This window comes from Eucyclogobius newberryi, unplaced genomic scaffold (genome assembly GCF_026437365.1).
Source record: "Eucyclogobius newberryi isolate DKJ021-1_F unplaced genomic scaffold, fEucNew1.0.hap1 SCAF_18, whole genome shotgun sequence".
NCBI classification, from domain to species: domain Eukaryota; kingdom Metazoa; phylum Chordata; class Actinopteri; order Gobiiformes; family Gobiidae; genus Eucyclogobius; species Eucyclogobius newberryi.
The window spans coordinates 27,897,892-27,918,099 of record NW_027315812.1 but is presented as its reverse complement, the minus strand read 5'-3'; the positions used below and the strand labels follow the sequence as shown (position 1 = coordinate 27,918,099).

At 45.4% G+C, this 20,208-nt stretch overlaps 2 protein-coding genes across 2 annotated transcripts in view; one reads left to right on the top strand and one right to left on the bottom strand.

The window, feature by feature from the left end:
* ift74 (intraflagellar transport 74) overlaps window positions 1-20,208 on the top strand; it is a 58,937-nt gene that overhangs the window by 3,600 nt on the left and 35,129 nt on the right. Inside the window, exons 4-7 of the mRNA XM_072451200.1 lie at window positions 1,135-1,233; window positions 1,324-1,384; window positions 1,517-1,576; window positions 2,000-2,061. Of these exons, the coding sequence (XP_072307301.1) occupies window positions 1,135-1,233; window positions 1,324-1,384; window positions 1,517-1,576; window positions 2,000-2,061 (282 nt within the window). The remainder of the gene's footprint in view (window positions 1-1,134; window positions 1,234-1,323; window positions 1,385-1,516; window positions 1,577-1,999; window positions 2,062-20,208) is intronic.
* On the bottom strand, window positions 6,038-15,067 carry LOC140364263 (leucine-rich repeat-containing protein 19-like). Its single transcript, XM_072450357.1, has 7 exons — window positions 14,987-15,067; window positions 14,231-14,326; window positions 13,909-14,156; window positions 13,642-13,753; window positions 13,423-13,510; window positions 8,339-8,491; window positions 6,038-6,620 (listed from the first exon to the last, which is right to left on the bottom strand). Exons 1-7 carry the CDS (start codon window positions 14,987-14,989, stop codon window positions 6,313-6,315), a joined length of 1,008 nt encoding a protein of 335 aa, XP_072306458.1. The 5' UTR covers window positions 14,990-15,067; the 3' UTR covers window positions 6,038-6,312.

Genomic DNA, 20,208 nt, shown 5'->3' with positions numbered 1-20,208 from the left:
ACCAACAGCTGGCTGCACGGGATGATGTAGTGTGTTGTTAACTCTGTAGCAGCTTTACCAGTCCTCACAGCATAATATTGAGGTTAAATACTGACACATGTGCATCTATTCATGCCGCGAAAAAATGGAAACAAACGTGCAGCGCCTCCGCAGCACGTGAGGCGGCAGTGCACGTCACCAGGCAACTGACTAAACCATTGTGTCACAACTGATCGGTGCTCTTTAGACTTTCAGACTTAGTTAATAAGCGTGTATGAATAGTAATCATATACATTCTGATAGATAGTTTTGAACTGATAACACTTCCATTAAAGGATATACGAGTGGAGGGGGGGGACACTGTGAGGGGAGAGGGGGACACCGGTCAGCAAGGGGTGGGTCCGTACCCCTCCGTGATTTCCACCAATGCCTGCAGCACTGTGAACCAAGACAAGTTTCCTTTCGGGGACAATAAAGTTTAACCTATAACCTATCTTGGCACATATAGTTTCCTCTGCATGCTGCCGGCCAAATCTCAGACTAGACAGACTACTGTTCGAGAGGCAAACACAAAAACACTGGAGTACCAGACAAATAAAGGCTGTCAGTTGGTGCCCCCCCAAACTCACAAGATGCACAAATTACAGTAAATTATGCCCCTGCACCTGAGAAATCATACAGCAAGTTCAAAAAGCACGCCCGCAACCTTCCCAATGCGTCTGCCCTTCCCAATGCATCTTATGTGTCTTTTACATTAATTTGATCTTTTATTTTATGGTTTTATGTATTTTATTTTAATGAATGGTAAAACACATTTTTAGCACATTGGTTTAGCTAATTTTAGTAATAATGGTCTTGGTGTTTTTTTTTTGTTTTTTTATTCTCGTTCTATCTTTGGGTCTGGACGAAGCCTCCTCCCTCCTTCCACAACATGCAAAAAGTGTTCTTTTTTTATTGTGGGCGGGGGTTTGTTGGTTTTTGTCTTATGTTTAAAAAATAAAAAGTAAAACATTTAAATGTTTTTAACCCACACTATCTTTGAAGGCATCAACTGTGTGCACCACTTTGGAAACGGTCTTGTTTTTAAAATGTGCTTTATAAATAAAGTGGATGGATGTATGGTTAACATGATGTGTATTATGTGTGTTGTGTCAGGAGTAAGATCAATGAGCTGACCACAGAGACCAGCAAACTGCACAAAGAGATTGACAACTTCAACCAGGAGAACTCTGTCTACCTGTCCTACGAGAAGAAGTGAGCACACACACACGGAGATTTCAAATGAAGGAAAGTAAGATGTTTTTTGGCTCTAACTGTGCTGTCAATGTCATTTGTTCTTTGCAGAGCTGAGGGTCTTGCTGCAGAGCTTAAAGACCTACAAAGACAGATGGCAGATTATAACATGGTACTTTTATTTGCAAATGCATCAGACATTTTATATCAAAGTCAATGTTTTGTCATATTTTAAATCATAACACATGTGGAATTGGACATTTTTTGTAAAGATTGTAACTCATGAGTGTTTTTACATCCGTAGCTTGTGGACAAGTTGAACACAAACACAGACATGGAGGAGATGATCAATGACTATAACATTGTAAGTGCAAACATCGCTCTCATTAAACAGTACTCAGTATACTCATGTAATGCCATCAAGTAACTATCAAACATGCTGTGCATTTTGTGTTTTTAATTTCACATACCGTGTCGATCACTAATTTATAGTAGGGCTGCAACAATGAATCGCCTAATTGCACATTTATTTTTACATATATTTGTTATCTGGACTATACAGACTTAAATTATTAAATCAGTAATTTCATATTTTCAATAATAATAATAATAATAATAATAATAATAATAATAATAATAATAATAATAATAATAATAATAATAATAATAATAATAATATAATAATAATAATGAGGCATTAAAAATACAATATACAACAATGTGAACAATACAGAACTTGTATCAAGTCAATGCATTACTGAAACACTTTATTTTGTGTTGGTTCTAGATGAAAGCTCAGAATGACCAGAAGGCTGAAAGCATTGACAACATCTTCACTGAAAGGAGAGAGTAAGTCATTGTCCAAGTAGATGTGTGTGAGATTGATAAAACCCAGTATATCAATATTGTTTGGGGATTATTCTGATGAGAATTTTCAGACGATACTATGGCAACCTAAAGTACAACACATCCTGTGGTGGAAGGAAGGCACAAACAAATCACTGGACAGTAAACCTAAGGGATATTATGCTTTTTTTAGGTGCTTAGTATTGAAGTATAATATAAATGGATCATAATTTCCATTTTGTTAATTGTAAACTACAATATTGATCTAAACTAGGGGTGCCCATTGCGAGATCTACCAGTCGATCTCGGAGGCAGTGGCACACACAAGACTACAGCGGAGCCATAGAACGCTCATATGAGGGAGGTAAGAGGAGGAGAGGGAGGAGAGGGAATCAGGCCGAGGAGCAGGAGAGAAAGGAGAGGGAGTCAGGCCGAGGAGCAGGAGAGAGAGGAGCGGGAGTCAGGCCGAGGAGCAGGAGAGAGAGGAGAGGGAGTCAGGCCAATGAGCAGGAGAGAAAGGAGCGGGAGTCAGGCCGAGCTGCAGGAGAGAGGAGAGGGAGTCAGGCCGAGGAGCAGGAGAGAGAGGAGAGGGAGTCAGGCCGAAGAGCAGGAGAGGGAGCCAGGCCGAGGAGCAGGAGAGAGAGGAGAGGGAGTCAGGCCGAAGAGCAGGAGAGGGAGTCAGGCCGAAGAGGAGGAGAGAGAGGAGAGGGAGTCAGGCCGAGGAGCAGGAGAGAAAGGAGAGGGAGTCAGGCCGAGGAGCAGGAGAGAGAGGAGCGGGAGTCAGGCCGAGGAGCAGGAGAGAGAGGAGAGGGAGTCAGGCCAATGAGCAGGAGAGAAAGGAGCGGGAGTCAGGCCGAGCTGCAGGAGAGAGGAGAGGGAGTCAGGCCGAGGAGCAGGAGAGAGAGGAGAGGGAGTCAGGCCGAAGAGCAGGAGAGGGAGCCAGGCCGAGGAGCAGGAGAGAGAGGAGAGGGAGTCAGGCCGAAGAGCAGGAGAGGGAGTCAGGCCGAAGAGGAGGAGAGAGAGGAGAGGGAGTCAGGCCGAGGAGCAGGAGAGAAAGGAGAGGGAGTCAGGCCGAGGAGCAGGAGAGAGAGGGAGTCAGGCCGAGGAGCAGGAGAGAGAGGAGAGAGAGTCAGGCCGAGGAGCAGGGGAGAAAGGAGAGGGAGTCAGGCCGAGGAGCAGGAGAGAGAGGAGAGGGAGTCAGGCCGAGGAGCAGGAGAGAGAGGAGAGGGAGTCAGGCCGAGGAGCAGGAAAGAGAGGAGTGGGAGTCAGGCCGAGGAGCAGGAGAGAGAGGAGAGGGAGTCAGGCCGAGGAGCAGGAGAGAAAGGAGAAGGAGTCAGGCCGAGGAGCAGGAGAGAAAGGAGAGGGAGCCAGGCCGAGGAGCAGGAGAGAGAGGAGCGGGAGTCAGGCCGAGGAGCAGGAGAGGGAGTCAGGCCGAAGAGCAGGAGAGAGAGGAGAGGGAGTCAGGCCGAGGAGCAGGAGAGAAAGGAGAGGGAGTCAGGCCGAGGAGCAGGAGAGAGAGGGAGTCAGGCCGAGGAGCAGGAGAGAGAGGAGAGAGAGTCAGGCCGAGGAGCAGGGGAGAAAGGAGAGGGAGTCAGGCCGAGGAGCAGGAGAGAGAGGAGAGGGAGTCAGGCCGAGGAGCAGGAGAGAGAGGAGAGGGAGTCAGGCCGAGGAGCAGGAAAGAGAGGAGCGGGAGTCAGGCCGAGGAGCAGGAGAGAGAGGAGAGGGAGTCAGGCCAATGAGCAGGAGAGAAAGGAGCGGGAGTCAGGCCGAGGAGCAGGAGAGAGGAGAGAGAGTCAGGCCGAGGAGCAGGAGAGAAAGGAGAAGGAGTCAGGCCGAGGAGCAGGAGAGAAAGGAGAGGGAGCCAGGCCGAGGAGCAGGAGAGAGAGGAGCGGGAGTCAGGCCGAGGAGCGGGAGTCAGGCCGAGGAGCAGGAGAGAGAGGAGAGGGAGTCAGGCCGAAGAGCAGGAGAGGGAGTCAGGCCGAAGAGCAGGAGAGGGAGTCAGGCCGAAGAGCAGGAGAGGGAGTCAGGCCGAGGAGCAGGAGAGAGAGGAGAGGGAGTCAGGCCGATGAGCAGGAGAGAGAGGAGAGGGAGTCAGGCCGATGAGCATGAGAGAGAGGAGCGGGAGTCAGGCCCATGAGCAGGAGAGAGAGGAGCGGGAGTCAGGCCGATGAGCAGGAGAGGGAGTCAGGCCGAGGAGCAGGAGAGAGGAGAGGGAGTCAGGCCAAGGAGCAGGAGGAGGAGACGGGAAGGATTTCAGTGTAATCCTACCTGTTCATGCTGTTTCTGTCCTTGACAGAGCAGTTTGTTATTGACGCGAGTGACCCAAAGGAAAGCTGACTTTTTCTACGTCTCAAGCCTCTCCTCAGCATTACCATGGAGCTTGTCTTATTATAATAACTAATATTATAGTTAAAAAGAGCTTCAAGTGAGGTGATTATAAGTTCAACCTTCCAATATTTAGTTTAGTTATTATTTTATTTTCAAAATAGTCATCTGTATTAATGGGTCTAGTCAAGTTAATTAACAGATTTGGTCTTCCCTGCTTTATATTGCACATCTATACATAATAAAATAATATTAGGCACTAAACTGTGTTTGTATAGCTGTTTATAAAAATCAAAAAGTAATATAAATCCATAGGTAGATCTTCGGGCTTTGCCGAATCTAAAAGTAGCTTGCACACTGAAAAAGTGTGGGCACCCCTGATCTAAAGCATCTTAGTAGGAACAGGTCCATTGACTTCCTGTTCAAAACTGCAGAACTGATAAACAGAACGTTTGCTAATGTGACATTTTAGGACTCTTCATTTTTCAAATACTCCCAACTTAAGTACAGGGATGTGGGCAGGCCTATTAGGTAGGAGAAAACAGGATTTTATGCAGTACAATACAGGATTACTCAAACATGCAGGAATCAAACAAAATACAACTTCAAGTCAACTAATGATGAGGAAACCGTTCCATTCCAACTTGATTTTGCATTATTGCATTAAAGCTTGAATGGACAATTTTTTTGGCCCAAATCTGAGTCTTATTTCCACGTGGCGTGGACTGCCGATTAGTCCTGCCACGTATCAATCATAAAACGGACCTACCGCTCACCTGCAGCCGCGTGCGGCTCTTCCCCACATTTCCGCGTGTCTAAGCGCATTGATCTATCATAATATAGTTCCCTCGGTGTACGGGACAAAATGAAGACGGAGAAAGACAGTTCGAGCTGACGCAGAAGTGGACAGAAATCTACGGCAGACGAGAGATGCGATGCGATCCGTCGCGCTAATAAACAAACACACGTGTGTGTTGTATCAGTCCGCACGGGGGAGTGGCATGTGCACTTCCGCCTGCGTTCTCAAATCGCCGAAAAATCATCCATTGCGCCTTTATGTCAAAGTGTCAAACACTTACTCTAAGAAGTACAATTTCTTGAAAAAGTTACTCAAGTAAATGTATCTGAGCACTACCAACTTCTGGTCATGGGTTTCAGGAATTCCTGATTTTGAAGGATTTTGTAAGTACTTTTCCCCATTCAAAAGATCAAATATTTGGATTTGAATTCAGCTATTGCTATGACAAAGTAGGGCCTTTGCCCTTCTAATAAGGAAGGAATCCTTCTTCTACATTTCTTTTGGGGGGGACGGAGCTTAGTGCCTAAATTTGTTTGCATATTGTTAGTAAATGTTTATTTTTGGCAACATATTATTTCATAATTAGGGTTAGGGTAGGGATAGGTTTTGGAACACTTAATTTGGTTACATTTAGGGCTTTGGAATGCAGAATGCTAGTTAGGGAGTTCTACCCATGAATAGCTTGAAATGGGGAATGAGAGAGCATTCCGCAAAACGGTCTTGTTCAGCCTTGGGGTCGGGAACCAAATTTGTGTCCAAAGCCTCTGAACAGGCTTGAGGGGTTTCTTGAAAAGGGTACAATACAGGAATGGCATGTTAATCACTTCTGTATTTTATGATCATTACTGTTCTATAACATCTGGAACTAACCATAACATAATTATATTTTTCTTATAAGACAGTAGCATTGCCATTAGGAGAAGGATGTTTAGGTCCTCATTGTATCCACAGGTAAAATATGGGTCACTGGGAGAAAAAAGGTTTGGCAGCACTGCCTTAATCTATTGGCCTTATACTTGATAATCTAATTCTGCATAACAATCTTAAATACACAATCAGAGAGAGACCAAATGAAGTCCAGTAAGTGTTGCACAGTTTTAACAACCAACTAGCTATTCCTTGTTGGCTTTCTACTCCTCCCTCCTGATGTACGGGTCTTCAAAGTATCCGTCTTCATCTTCCACCTCGTCACCCTGGGCTCTCCTCCTGTGCCCACCCTCCTCCTGGAAGGTGTAGGTCTGCTGGTGCCTGGGCGTCTGGTGGAACACTGTAGTCCCACTGGTGGTGTCGTCCTGCAGTCTGCGGTGCCGGTAGTTATGGAAGAGTCTGTACCAGGACGGGCCCTTGATGGCAAACAGGATGAGCACCGCAGTGGTGAGGCCCAAGGCTGCTACGCTAATGGTGAACTTCCATGAGTTCCCCTGCGTGGTGGGTTCGCCTTGACAAAGGATAGAGAGAGGGTCAAGTGAAGGGGTAAAACTAGCGCTCAGAGAGTGAGTGGCTTTTTGGTGATTAGTGATGGGTGATACGATGGTATAATGATCAGTAGCATGCACTCCAGGTCTGCTTGCCCATCCATAAAAGTCACTGTACACTATTGATCATTATACCATCGTATCACCCATCACTAATCACCACAAAGCCACTTCACTTCACTGACCAATTCATTAAACGAATTAGCGCTTTATGTTGTTAAATGGTGGTTTGGGTTTGAGGCTGTACAGTTGTCCTTAGTGTGCGTGTACAGACCTCTAAAAGAAGCTTCTGTCTGCTCTGGTTCTAAAAGCTCGTGTTAGAGAGCGGAGCATGAACCGGCCTCTGAACACGGCCACAGACTGAGCTGCTGCAGCAAATTAAGAATCGTGCTTCTGTGTACTGGGCCACTAAAAGACATCGTGACTTCAGCCAGGCTTCAGCTGCAGACGTGTGGGGAAAACAAGCGTATTTGGATATATTTTAGAACAATTCATATATAGTTGTGAGTCACAACTATATATGAACTGTTCTAAAATATAGACTTGTGACACACAGTAATTTTAGATTTTATTGGCCAATTTTATTGCCTTGATTGCCTGCACACCACTGATCATGATATTGAAACAATACCAATAGCAATGAGTTTTGTATTAAGGGAGTGTCTACAGAGCCGCGGTGCGCGGCCGAAACTGCCATGTTATTTTGTGCCGGCCGCGCGCCGCGGCTCCTGAAACTGCGGTGCTATTTGACCGCGTTTTAGCGCCGTTTTAGACCGCGCCGGGTTAAGGTTAGGGTTAGAGTTAGGGTTAGGGTTAGCCATGAGCCTATAAGGGAAGTGCCGCGGTTCCTGAAACTGCGCGGCCATTTGACCGCGCCGCGGCTCTCCAGCCACGGCCTTGTATTAAAGGTATTGAAACTAGTTATGAGTAGAAGATGGGTGTTACACATTTCCGATACTGTGCTGACACTGTATTGACACTATCGCGCCGTCTGGTTGTCCAAAAATGTAGGCCTATTGCTTCTTCTGCAGACGCTTGTTCATTAAAAAAATGCAAACACTGAATGAGAATGTGCTCTGATGATCAACAAAAAAGAGATGACTAAGTAAGAAGGCAACTCAGTTTTAGTAAATAAAACAACAGCCTATTGTACAATATATTCAGCTGTAGCATAAGACGTGACTCGAAATGAATGTAAAAATGATTGTAAAATATATGGCATGCAGAGGTTATTCTAAATATATGTATATATATCCATCAGAACCACAATATGGTGTGTGTGTAAATTGTCCTTGCATTTTGAATGGAATGTTATTGATGGGATTACCTTTTAGACCGCAGTTTCACTTCTTGTAATTTCGTTTTAGCTAGAAATGTGGATGAGAGAAGGGAGGACATGGATTCTAATTTGTCAAAGCCAGGATTCAAACTGGTATGCATGGAGCCGACTGCACATGGAGCCTAACATTGACACGCACTAATTGTCATTTTCAGCTTTTTTTTCCTTATTTTTTTTCAAACTGAATGTTTACCGCAAGTCCAACCCAACAAAATTATTCAATCTTTTTTTGAGATATCACTTGATTGATATGCGTTTTTATTTATCTATCAATATTAACTGTAACATGATGAATTCCAAATTATATGATGTCAGTGAAGCATTTGAAAGCATGTTGTTTACCTTTCCCCAGGCTGTGGTTGAGCTGGGTGGTCAATGGAGGCATCAGAATGGTGGTTATTTTTGGTCTGGTTGGAGCAAGTGAACACTTGGCTTTAGCTTCAGTTAGGGTGAGCCCCAGCAGGTTTTGTGGAGAGCCACACGTGGCATTGTAAGCTGCAAAGAACCAGAAAGAACAAGTACAGTTGAACACTGGATGACTTTTGTCTGCATTTCTGCCTCAAATCACGTTCATTTAAACTGCATGCATGCGCGAATATAAATTGTTGGTATCTATATTGTTATGCGTAGCGACCGATGCTCAAATGCCCCTGGGGCTCAAAACGCAGGATTTGCGCCGCAAAAACACTTAAAGCGCTCTGCAAAAAACACTCAAAGCGCGCCGAAAAAACACTTGACGCCCACATAGATTTTGAATGTAAACTGGATGCAGTTGAACACAGCTTCAGACAGAGGGACAGAAGTCTAGAAACTTCAGAGGAAGGCGATTGTGTGGGTTTGCTCATGTGTGTACATTTGTGGGTGTGGGTGTGTGTACGTGTCTGTGCATGTATCTTTGTTTGTGTGTGCATGTGTGTGTATGCATTCAAACAGAATAAAAGTGTGTTGTTATTATTATTATGTAGTGACCTGCAGGGGTTGCCATGATGACAGGAATGTGTGACGTAAGGTTGTACCATGGTACAAACCCACCTGGAGATTTATGACGTCTACACACAGATCAGAGGCTTCACTCTTTTAAAGTTGGAATAAACGTTTCCATCAAATGACTGCTTTTGGAGTAAATTGAACTTACTGAGCCATTTTCTCCCCCAAGACAAAAGCTAAAACACTAAAAAGACTATGCTGTTTTAGTAAATAATCATCGGATCGCAGACATTCTCCACACGATAAAAGTATTGGACATAAGGTTATTGTGTTCGTCATGTTCATTTAACAGTTTTATGACTTGTCTTGTTAACAATTTTACCTTTGTAACTATGTGGCTCAATGTTCAAACAATTGCTGCACTGGACATATTCCAGACCCATCTCTCTCGCCTGACACACACTATCAAGTGTCTGATCTCGGGAGAAGGGCTCACCTCTGGCCTAGCAATGCTAAAGTATCATTGGGAACAAAGACATTCCAGAGACACGCCTGCGAAAGATAACTTTATTCTCTCATATAAGAATTCTGTACCCGTCTTTGGACGCGATTTGAACTGCAACATGCAAAATTCAAGCAAAGGACCTTTTTGCAACTTTTCAAGTCTACAACAAAACTTGGCCTCTTGGCCTCTTCTGTGAATCAGTGCAACAGATTTTTGTTATCTGAGGAACAACTCAGAGCCAAGGAAAACGCAGATCAAGTGGACCTGAGCAGCTCTTCTTCAGCCTGACTTGTCAAAGCCAGCATGAGGACCGAGCTGCCCCTGGCTCTACCAGCGTGACCCCTGGAGGGGTCATGAGAACTCTGGAGGCATCAGCTTCTGAACATGGACACACAAGCCTGTGGATGCATTTCAATTTGGCTGATGAACACACAACTAGATAGAACTCAAAAAAATATTTCTAGGGTCTCCATCCGTTATCGACTCGTTTGCATATTCCTTATTAATCATTTTCTTGTTTAACTATTTGGTCAATAAATCGTCATAAACCAAATCTTTAGTAGAAAAAGCTTCAGTTGTAGTCATCTGGACTCAGTTTGAAAAAATAGACGTTTCGACTCTCATCCAAGAGTCATTGTCAATAAAAGAATTTAGATCGAGAACTCCGATATTAATACTGTTCTGTGGTAAGACCCGCCCATTGGGAGGAGCCTTCCTGAAGTAGAAAGAGTTGTTTGTTTCAACAGAAACTCCCCCCTTGTATCTACCGAGCTAGCCTATTCAGAATCTTAATGGGCTATTAGAATCCTCTTTGTCTTTGTGAGACCCTGGCTCAACCACCCTGAGTACCTGATTAGCATCTAAATGTCCTGGTCCTGGTCCTCTACCTTTCCAGGGGTTCAGTAACCCATTATAAATAACAGGAAGATTAAACCTTAGCCCTCCATTTCTGTTTAAAGAAGGTCTTTCTTTTTTAACAAAAATAGCTTCCTTGACTCCTCTTTCAAACCATCTTTTCTCCCTGCTTAAAACCTTCACCTCACCGTCTTCAAACGAGTGATTAGAGGCTTCAAGATGGATATGCACGGCGCTCTGTGGTCCTGAACTTGTATTTCTTCTGTGCTGATAAAGCCTCTTGTGTAGAGGCTGTTTCGTCTCTCCTATGTAACGTTCTTTACAGCTTTCGTCACTGCATTGGAACGAATAAACTACATTGCTCTGTTTTTGAGTCGGCAACTTGTCCTTAGGGTGAACCAGTTTTTGTCTTAAAGTGTTTCCTGGTTTAAAATAAACAGGGACTTCGTGTTGTCTAAAAATTCTCTGCAGTTTTTCCGACAGGCCAGACACATAAGGGATAGAAACACCCTTCCTTCTCTGTTCAGTTTCCCTTTTGTCCTGCTTCTTGGTTCTCTTCACTCTGTTGAGAGCCCAAGCGGGGTAACCACAGGCTGAGAGGGCATTTTGGACATGTTTTTCCTCTTTCTTCTTGCCCTCTGAGCTGGTGGGCACACCTTGAGCTCTGTGTTGTAAGGTTCTGATCACACCCAGCTTGTGCTGTAGTGGGTGGTTGGAACCAAAGAGCAGATACTGGTCCGTGTGTGTAGGTTTCCTATATACTTCTATTTGGAGTTTCCCGTCCTCTCCTCTGATCGTGGAACAATCAAGAAAGGCCAAGCGATTCTCCTTAGCGTCTTCTCTTGTAAACCTAATATGTGGGTCCACAGCATTGATGTGATCAGAGAAGGCTTCCAGCTCTTGGTTCTTGATTGTCCCCGTCGGGGACAATTTTACAGACAGATTCATGGCTGTGCCATGGGCTCGCCCGTCTCTCCCATAGTGGCCAACCTGTACATGGAGCACTTTGAGAAGAAGGCACTGTCCTCATTCTCAGGCATAGCCCCAAAACTGTGGCTCCGCTATGTCGATGATACTTTTGTAACAATCAAACTGCCAAAACAGGATGGTGCCCCACAGAACTAATAAACTCTACTAAACATACCCACACACACGCAGTTTGTCATGTTAGAATAATACTACAGTACTATTAGAATCACTACAATTACCCTCATCACAACACAACCGTATATTGTCGTACATAGATGTAGTTTTTAAAATTCTATATATATACACGCACACATACACCCAAGTATGACCATCTGGAGGATCCAGAGAAGTCATTGGAGAAAGTCATGTGGTTAGATGAGACCAAAATAGAAAATTGTGGTATAAATTCCACTTGCTGTGTTTGGAGGAAGAAGGATAAGTACCATCCCAAGAACACCATTCCTACTGTGAAGCATGCGGGTGGAAACATCATGCTTTGGGGTGCTTTTCTGCACAGGGGATAACAACCTCCTTCCCTCAGTCAGAGCATTGAAGATGGATCGTGGCTGGGTCTTCCGACATGACAATGACCCGAAGCACACAGCCAGGATAACCAAGGAGTGGCTCCATAAGAAGCATATCAAGGTTCTGGAGTGGCCTAGCAAGTCTACAGACCAAAATACAAGAGAAAATCTTTGGAGGGAGCTGCCACTCTGTGTTGCTCAGCGAACGTCCCGAAACGTGACAGATCTAGAGAAGATCTGCATGGAGGAGTGGGCCAAAATCCATGCTGCAGTGTGTGCAAACCTGGTCAAGAACTACAAGAATCATTTGACCTCTGCAATTTGAAACAAAGGCTTCTGTACCAAATATTAAAGGTGGTATGGACGATTTTTATCAGCAATTTTTTTCATCACATTTCTTCGTGGCGTGGATAAATCATTTGTCCTGCCACGTATCAATCATAAAACGCACCTACTGCTCACCTGCAGCCGCGTCAGGCTCGTCCCCACGTTTCCGCGTGCCTAAGCACACGGATCTATCATAATATAGTTCCCTCAGTGTACGGGGCAAAATGAAGACGGAGGAAGACAGTTTGAGCTGACAGAAATGTGGACAGAAATCTACGGGAGACGAGCGATGCGATGCGCTCCGTTGCGCTAATAAACAAACGCACGTGTGTGTTGTATCGGTCCGCACGGGGGAGTGCGCATGCGCACTTCCGCCTGCGTTCTCAAATCGCCTAAAAATCGTCCATACCGCCTTTAACACAGATTTTCTCAGGTGTTCAAATACTTAATTACAGCAATAACATACTAATAAATAGACATGCACCTACAAGGAAAATTTCAGACCCATCATTTCTAAGTGGGAGAATTTGCAAAATTGTGGGGTGTTCAAATACTTATTTTCCTCACCGTGTATTCATGCCGTAAAGTAGGACATGGCATGCAGGAGATACGCAAGATTTACAAAAAATGTAAACAAGCTTACCAAGACCAAAATAATTACCTCACATTGACCTCACATTAACCTCACATTAACAAATTTTTGGAGGAACCATCATATTTTTACTGCAACTTTTTTTGGCATGGAGCTCCCATTGGCTCCATATTAATTGATTTTTGAGGTGGCGCTACTGAGCCGTCTTTCAATTGTTCAAATTTCTGGTACCACTTATTATTATTATAATAATAATAATAATAATAATAATAATAATAATAATAATAATAATAATAATAATAATAATAATAATAATAATATAAATTTGATAATATAAAATAAAAGACAGAGTAATGCAATCTGAACTAAAAAGTCTAAATCCGACCATCATTTGAATCTTATAAAAAACTGTTTTATAGATGTTTTCGTGAAATACGTTTTCTGAAAACTGTGTCCAGATGACGGCAACTGAATCTTTTTCTACAATGGAACTCTCCTGGACGAATGAGGGATTACACCGACTCATTAATCTATGATGTTTTTATAGAAGTTTTGAGTGTGATACTTTTTTTAAGGGAAATCGGGGTTAATTTCTCAGTAAAACAGATTTGACAAATTTCTAATTTGTGTATATAAAAAAGTTTCACATCTTTGAGTTCAGCTCATTAAAAATGGGAGCAAAAAAAGTGTTGCCTTCATATTTTTGTTGTTCAGTGTATATTCTTACCAAAGCCAAGTGTTTCGTTCTGGGGTTCTGTTAAGTTGTGCAGCAGGTCACAAGAACAGTTCCAGGGGTTTCCGTCTACATTTAGAACCTGTACAAAAATACAGCATGCATTTTGACAATGATTTTGACATTTGAAATCCTTGTATATAGTCACATGCGGTTGGATAAAGGTAAATAAAGGTTAAAAAATAAAATCCGTACACTTTATGCAGCTCTAACCTGTAGATTCTTGAGCGTGCTCAGCAGCCATCCTGGGAAACTGGTGAGTGAGTTATTGGATAAGTCTAGTTGAGTTAAGTCCTCCAGACCACAGAAGACCTCTGGAACCAGTCTGCAACCAAACCAAATAACCATAAATATACCATATATATACCATATATATATATATATATATATATATATATATATATATATATATATATATATATATAAATAAATAAATAAAGACAAATAAGAAAGTCTTTATGATCAAATGTTTGTGTTTACGTGCTGATATTGTTCCCAGACAGAGCCAGCACTTTGAGTCCTGGTACATCTGTGAAGTACTTGGGCTTTATATCCGTCACTACATTGTAATCCAGGTAGAGTCGAGATAGCCCACTGTAGCTAGCAAGGGCTACGCGGTCTGACTCATTCAGAGCTATCTGGTTTCCATTCAGAACCAGGGTAGTGACTGTGGAGTTTGCTTGATGACGAGGGATGGTTTGGAGCTGCCTGTTGGTCAGATTGAGGACCTATGGGGAGTAAGAAAAAATTGTAAAAACTGTTTAATAAGCAATATTTTAAATATTGATTACTCGGTTCCCACCTTCTCAGGTGTGTTTGCATCTAGACGACTAGACACAATTCCAACAGTTAGGAGGACCCAGAGGAGATCGTGACTAGCCCATTCCATGATCCACATCTGAAAAGATGGTTTCAGAAGTTTTCAGAAGTCAAACAAAAGGTATAATGGATATTATTACAACACAGATCATGTTTAGTCTTTGGTTAATGCAATGGCAAATTTTCAGATGAAGGGTGCTCTAAAGCGACGTTTCCACTGGCCTTTTCCCTACAGACAACAGTATCATCACTTTAGAACGCTTTGGAACAGTCCTGTTAATGACTGAATGTGTCTCCATGTTAAGGGGAATATTTATGTGTAGTCCATAATGATTTATCAACAATCTTGGATAAGGAGGTGGCTTTACCTTGTCTGAAAAAATACTTCATTTCTGTATATATTTCTGTGTTTCTGTACTGGTGTGACCCAGATTTATGAAGCTCAATGGAAAAACATTGAGAGCAATATCATGCATATATATAAAATATAATATATATATATATATATATATATATATATATATATATATATTATAGTCAAATGGTAATGTATTTTTACAAATATGTCCAAAAAAGATTTTCCTAATCTTACAATCAAGGCTAATGCAACATTGTGGTTTAACATACACAAATACTAAGATTGTATAACATTTCCATTGGTTGGTTTAGAATAAGAATTTGTTAGAAATACTATACCAGAGAATGAAGCTCCTGTTAGTGTAAAATGTAGTTTTCTTACCATTTGACAGTTCAGAAAGCAGCATATGAAAGTTCTGTGGTCTGTGTCTAAAGGAGCTGTAAATGAACTTTGGCCTTGTGTAAAACAGGAACACTCACTCTAAACAGCTAAACATTTACTGTGCCTTAAGAATGTCCGTGCTAATCCACCAATCACAGCCTAAGATATCAACTTGCTCAATCAGAAAGCCAGATTGTCATGTCATATTATGTGAAGCACTTGAGCACAGCTGATGTTGTTGTAAATGTGCTTTAGAAATAAAGTTGACATTAACATTGTATAATTTGCATAATTTGTAGCTAATAGCTACAAAGGACTGAACTGAAGACCCCACCCTCTGGAACTCTCTGCCCAAACACATCAGAGACCACTCACAAAAACTCCCTAAAATCTCACTTGTTAAAACTTCCCTTGAAATAATTGCATCTTCTCTTACCTTCTGCCTCTTTTTAGGGCCCGAGCAGGATAGTGCAAGATGGGCCAGTCAGCGACATGTCCGCTTTACGCTGATGCAAGACCCTATTGTAACTGTGGGGAAAAAAAAAAATCAAGTAGTAACAAATAGGCAAGTAAATTATATCAATTAGATTTCAGTAAGCCCTGAGCAAAGACAGCTCCTTAGCACCCCCTCAAAAATTGATTTACATGGCTGCAATGGGAGCTTTGACTGGACTCAACATGCACAGCTAAATCTTGGAATAATTGGATGATTTTATGACCTCACCCTATATGCCACAGGAAGTCGGACATATTGGGTCAAACCCAGTAATTAAAAAGTCACACATCATCATCTTTTGACATCTCTAACAGTTTTGGTTGGGCATAGCCATGGTGAGCTTGCAAGTCAGACCCTCCTACCTTCCTTTCCAATTCAAGACAGTATTCACCATATTCCGCTCTGCACCCTTTTTCCTATTTGACAATAAGGTGATTAGGACTAGACCATTTAGCGCATCAGAAAACCACCAATTGTGGGACAATAAGTAATCCAAAGTAATGTCTGGCCACTCAGATATTTATCCTACTCTGAGTAGGCCCTGCCCACCGGATGGGACCTCCTGATAAAGGGTGTTTTTTTTTGTTCGCTAGAAACTAACCCTCTTTGTTTACTATCAAACTAGCCTCTTTGTTTACTATCAGCCCTTTAATGGGCTATCAGCCTCCTATTGTAACCTGGCTTACTTTCTCTCCTCCTTGAGTGCCTGATTAGCACCTGAATGCCCTGGGCGTCTACCTCTTCAGGTATTCAAAATGTATAATTGAACCTTCAGGTCGTTTTCTACAATGGAACACTCCTGGACGAATGAGGGATTACACCGACATCTCAGTCAGAGGGCTACAATGGTCATTATTTTGTTTAATTTCTTGGTTATAGTAACTCAGTAACTTATTTGTCCATGAGAGATGGTGTCGATCAAACCACGTCACAGTCTGAGAACAGAGATATTGAACTGTTAGCCGTTAGCATGAGGCCATATTATCTGCCCCGGGAGTTCTCACATGTTATTGTAATAGCAGTGTACGTAGCCCCGTCTGCTAACGCTGACAATGCCTGTGAAGCATTGTTCTCCATCACAAGCAGACTGCAAAACAAACACCCGCAGGCTCTCTTCCTCATCTCTGGTGACTTTAACCACGCTTCTCCCTCTTCTGTCCTGCCAACATACACCCAGTATGTTACCTGTCCCACCAGAGACAATAAAACATTGGATTTATTCTTTGCCAACACCAAGGAGGCTTATTCCTCCTCCCCCCTCCCTCCCCTGGGCAGCTCGGACCACAATCTTGTACATCTGCGGCCTGTGTATGAACCTATTGTGCGCAGGCAGCCTGTAGTTCCCCGTGTGGTGAGGATGTGGTCTGCTGAGAGCGAGGAGGCTCTGAGGGACTGCTTCAGCACCACTATCTGGACCGAGCTTTACAACCATGGGGAGGACATCAACACCATCACAGAGTGCATCACGGACTACATAAACTTTTGTTTTGAGAACATTGTTCTCTCCCGGACGGTGCAGTGTTTTCCAAACAACAAGCCGTGGATTAACCGTGAACTGAAGGCTCTGCTGAAGGAGAAGAAGAGAGCCTTCAGGTCAGGGAACAAGGAGGAGCTGAGGACTGTGCAGAAAGAGCTGAGGAGGAAGATCAGGCAGGCTGAAGCCGGCTACAAGAGGAGGATGGAGGAGCAGCTGCAGCAGAAGAACATTCAGGGAGTGTGGAGGAGCCTGAAAACCATTTCAGGCTTCAAACCCCCCCTGCCCAGACAGAGGGAGACCTACAGTGGGTGAACGATTTAAACACTCACTTCTTGAGATTTGATCAATCACCCACCCCTCCCCCTGCACAGCTGCATGCCCTCTCTTCCACAGCCGGACAATGCCCCCCCCCCGTTCCCCTTCACACCTCTGCTACGGACCATCAGCTCCCCACTTCACCTGGACTCACCGATCCCCCCCAGCACACAGTCCCCCTGCCAACCACTGACTGTCTCAGCAGCACAGGTGAGGCGAGAGCTGAAGAGGATTCAGTGCGAACACAGCTCCTGCTCCGGTCATACAGGGACCGGACAGCCCTGAGCAAAGGGCCCCGGACCCCGTACTCCCGGAGCACCCCCCAAAGGACACCTCGAGGGACACGGTCGAAAGCCTTCTCCAGATCCACAAAGCACATGTGGACTGGTTGGGCAAACTCCCATGAACCCTCGAGCACCCGATGGAGGGTATAGAGCTGGTCCAGTGTTCCACGACCGGGACGAAAACCACTCTGCTCCTCCTGAATCCGAGGTTCGACTATCGGTCGGATTCTCCTCTCCAGTACCTTGGAATAGACCTTACCCGGGAGGCTGAGGAGTGTGATCCCTCTGTAGTTGGAACACACCCTCCGGTCCCCCTTCTTGAACAGAGGGACCACCACCCCGGTCTGCCAGTCCAGAGGCACGGTCCCCGACCGCCACGCGATGTTGCAGAGACGTGTCAACCAAGACAGTCCTACAACATCCAGGGTACTCAGGGCGGATCTCGTCGACCCCCGGAGCCCTGCCACCGAGGAGTTTGCGAACAACCTCAGTAACTTCAGCTTGGGTGATGGATGAGCCAGCCTCTGAGTCCCCGGTCTCTACTTCCTCTTCGGAGGACGTGACTGAGAGATTAAGGAGATCCTCAAAGTATTCCTTCCACCGTCCGACGACCTCCCCAGTCGAGGTCAGCAGGCCTCCACCCGCACCGTAAACGGTGTTGGTGAGGCACTGCTTTCCCCTCCTGAGGCGCCGGACGGTTTGCCAGAATTTCTTTGGTGCCGACCGATAGTCCTCCTCCATGGCCTCCCCGAACTCCTCCCAGGGCCGGGTTTTTGCCTCTGCGACAGCACGAGCCGCGACTCGCTTGGCCTGCCGATACCCGTCGATGACCTCCGGAGACCCACAAGCCAGAGTGGCCTGATAGGCCTCCTTCTTCAGTCTGATGGCATCCCTCGGGGGTTGCCGCCACGACAGGCACCGGAGACCTTGCGACCACAGCTCCAAGCAGCCGCATCAACAATGGAGGTGGAGAACATGGTCCACTCGGACTCAATGTCCCCAACCTCCCCCGGGACATGGGAGAAGCTCTCCTGGAGGTGCGAGTTGAGTACCCTACTGACAGAGGGCTCCAAAAGACGTTCCCAACAGACCCTCACAATGCGCTTGGGCCTGCCAAGTCTGTCCGGCTTCCTCCTCCGCCAGCGAATCCAACTCACCACCAGGTGGTGATCGGTTGACAACTCTGCCCCTCTCTTCACCTGAGTGTCCAAGACACGCGGCCGGAGGTCAGATGACACGACAACAAAGTCGATCATTGACCTCCGGCCTAGGGTGTCCTGGTGCCATGTGCACTGATGGACACCCTTGTGCTTGAACATGGTGTTCGTTATGGACAATCCGTGGCTTGCACAGAAGTCCAATAACCGAACACCGCTCGGGTTCAGATCGGGGAAGCCGTTCTTGCCGATCACCCCTCCCCAGGTGTCACTGTCATTGCCCACGTGGGCGTTGAAGTCCCCCAGTAGAACAACGGAGAACCCGGTCGGTGCACTGTCCAGTACTCCTCCCAAGGACTCCAAGAAGGCCGGGTACTCTGCACTGCTGTTCGGCCCGTAGGCCGCCACAACAGTGAGAGACCTGTCCCCCACCCGAAGGCGGAAGGACGCGACCCTCTCGTTCACTGGGGTGAACTCCAACACGTGGCGGCTGAGCTGAGGGGCTATAAGCAAGCCCACACCAGCCCGCCGCCTCTCCCCGCGGGCAACACCAGAGAAGTGGAGCGTCCAGCCCCTCTCGAGGAGATGGGTTCCAGAGCCCAAACTGTGCGTGGAGGTGAGGCCGACTATATCTAGTCGGTATCGCTCAACCTCCCGCACAAGCTCAGGCTCTTTCCCCCCCAGCGAGGTGACATTCCATGTCCCCAGAGTTAGTCTCTGTGTCTGGAGATCTGGTCGCCGAGGCCCCTGCCGTCGACTGCCGCCCAGATCTCTGCACCGGCCCCTTATGGATACTCCTGCGGGTGGTGGGCCCACGGGAAGGCGGCCCCACGTTGCTCCTTTGTGCTGTGCCCGGCCGGGCCCCGTGGGGTAAGACCCGGCCACCAGGCGCTCGCCATCGAGCACCCATCCCAGGCCTGGCTCCAGGATGGGGCCCCGGTGACGCCGATCCGGGCGACGTAATCTGCCTTGTTTGTGAACTCATCATAAAGGGCTTCTGAACCGATCTTTGTCTGACATGTCACCTAGGACCTGTTTGCCTTGGGAGACCCTACCAGGGGCTTGAAGCCCCCGACAACATAGCTCCCGGGATCATTCGGGCACTCAAACCCCTCCACCACGTTAAGGTGTCTGTTCAAGGAGAGGATGATGTTGTAACAACCTCTCAGAGATGTTGTTACAAATGTATTTGTGGGTGTTAAGGGTGTACATCCACATTAGTAGTTTAAATGATTAAACAGGGGGTCTGGGGGACACATTTTTCGTGTATTCTAGTGTATTTTATCCGGCTGGTCCACAATAAAGGTCCCATAACATAAAAAATCGACTTTTCAGAGCTTTTAACCTTCTTACATTGCTATTTGTGCTTCTATGTACTCAGAGTGTTTTTTTGATTGATTCCCGCAGTTTTTAGCTTTAGTACAGACTATCTCCTTTCCGCAAATCTCCAAACTGACGGGCGGTGGGTGCAAGACCGCGTCATAACCACAGGC

Coding starts and splice junctions, on each gene's coding strand:
- LOC140364263 (XM_072450357.1), bottom strand. Junction 14,157..14,230: donor ATGCAAACACACCTGAGAAG/GTGGGAACCGAG, acceptor TACTCCCCATAG/GTCCTCAATCTGACCAACAG. Junction 8,492..13,422: donor GAACGAAACACTTGGCTTTG/GTAAGAATATAC, acceptor GGTTCTTTGCAG/CTTACAATGCCACGTGTGGC.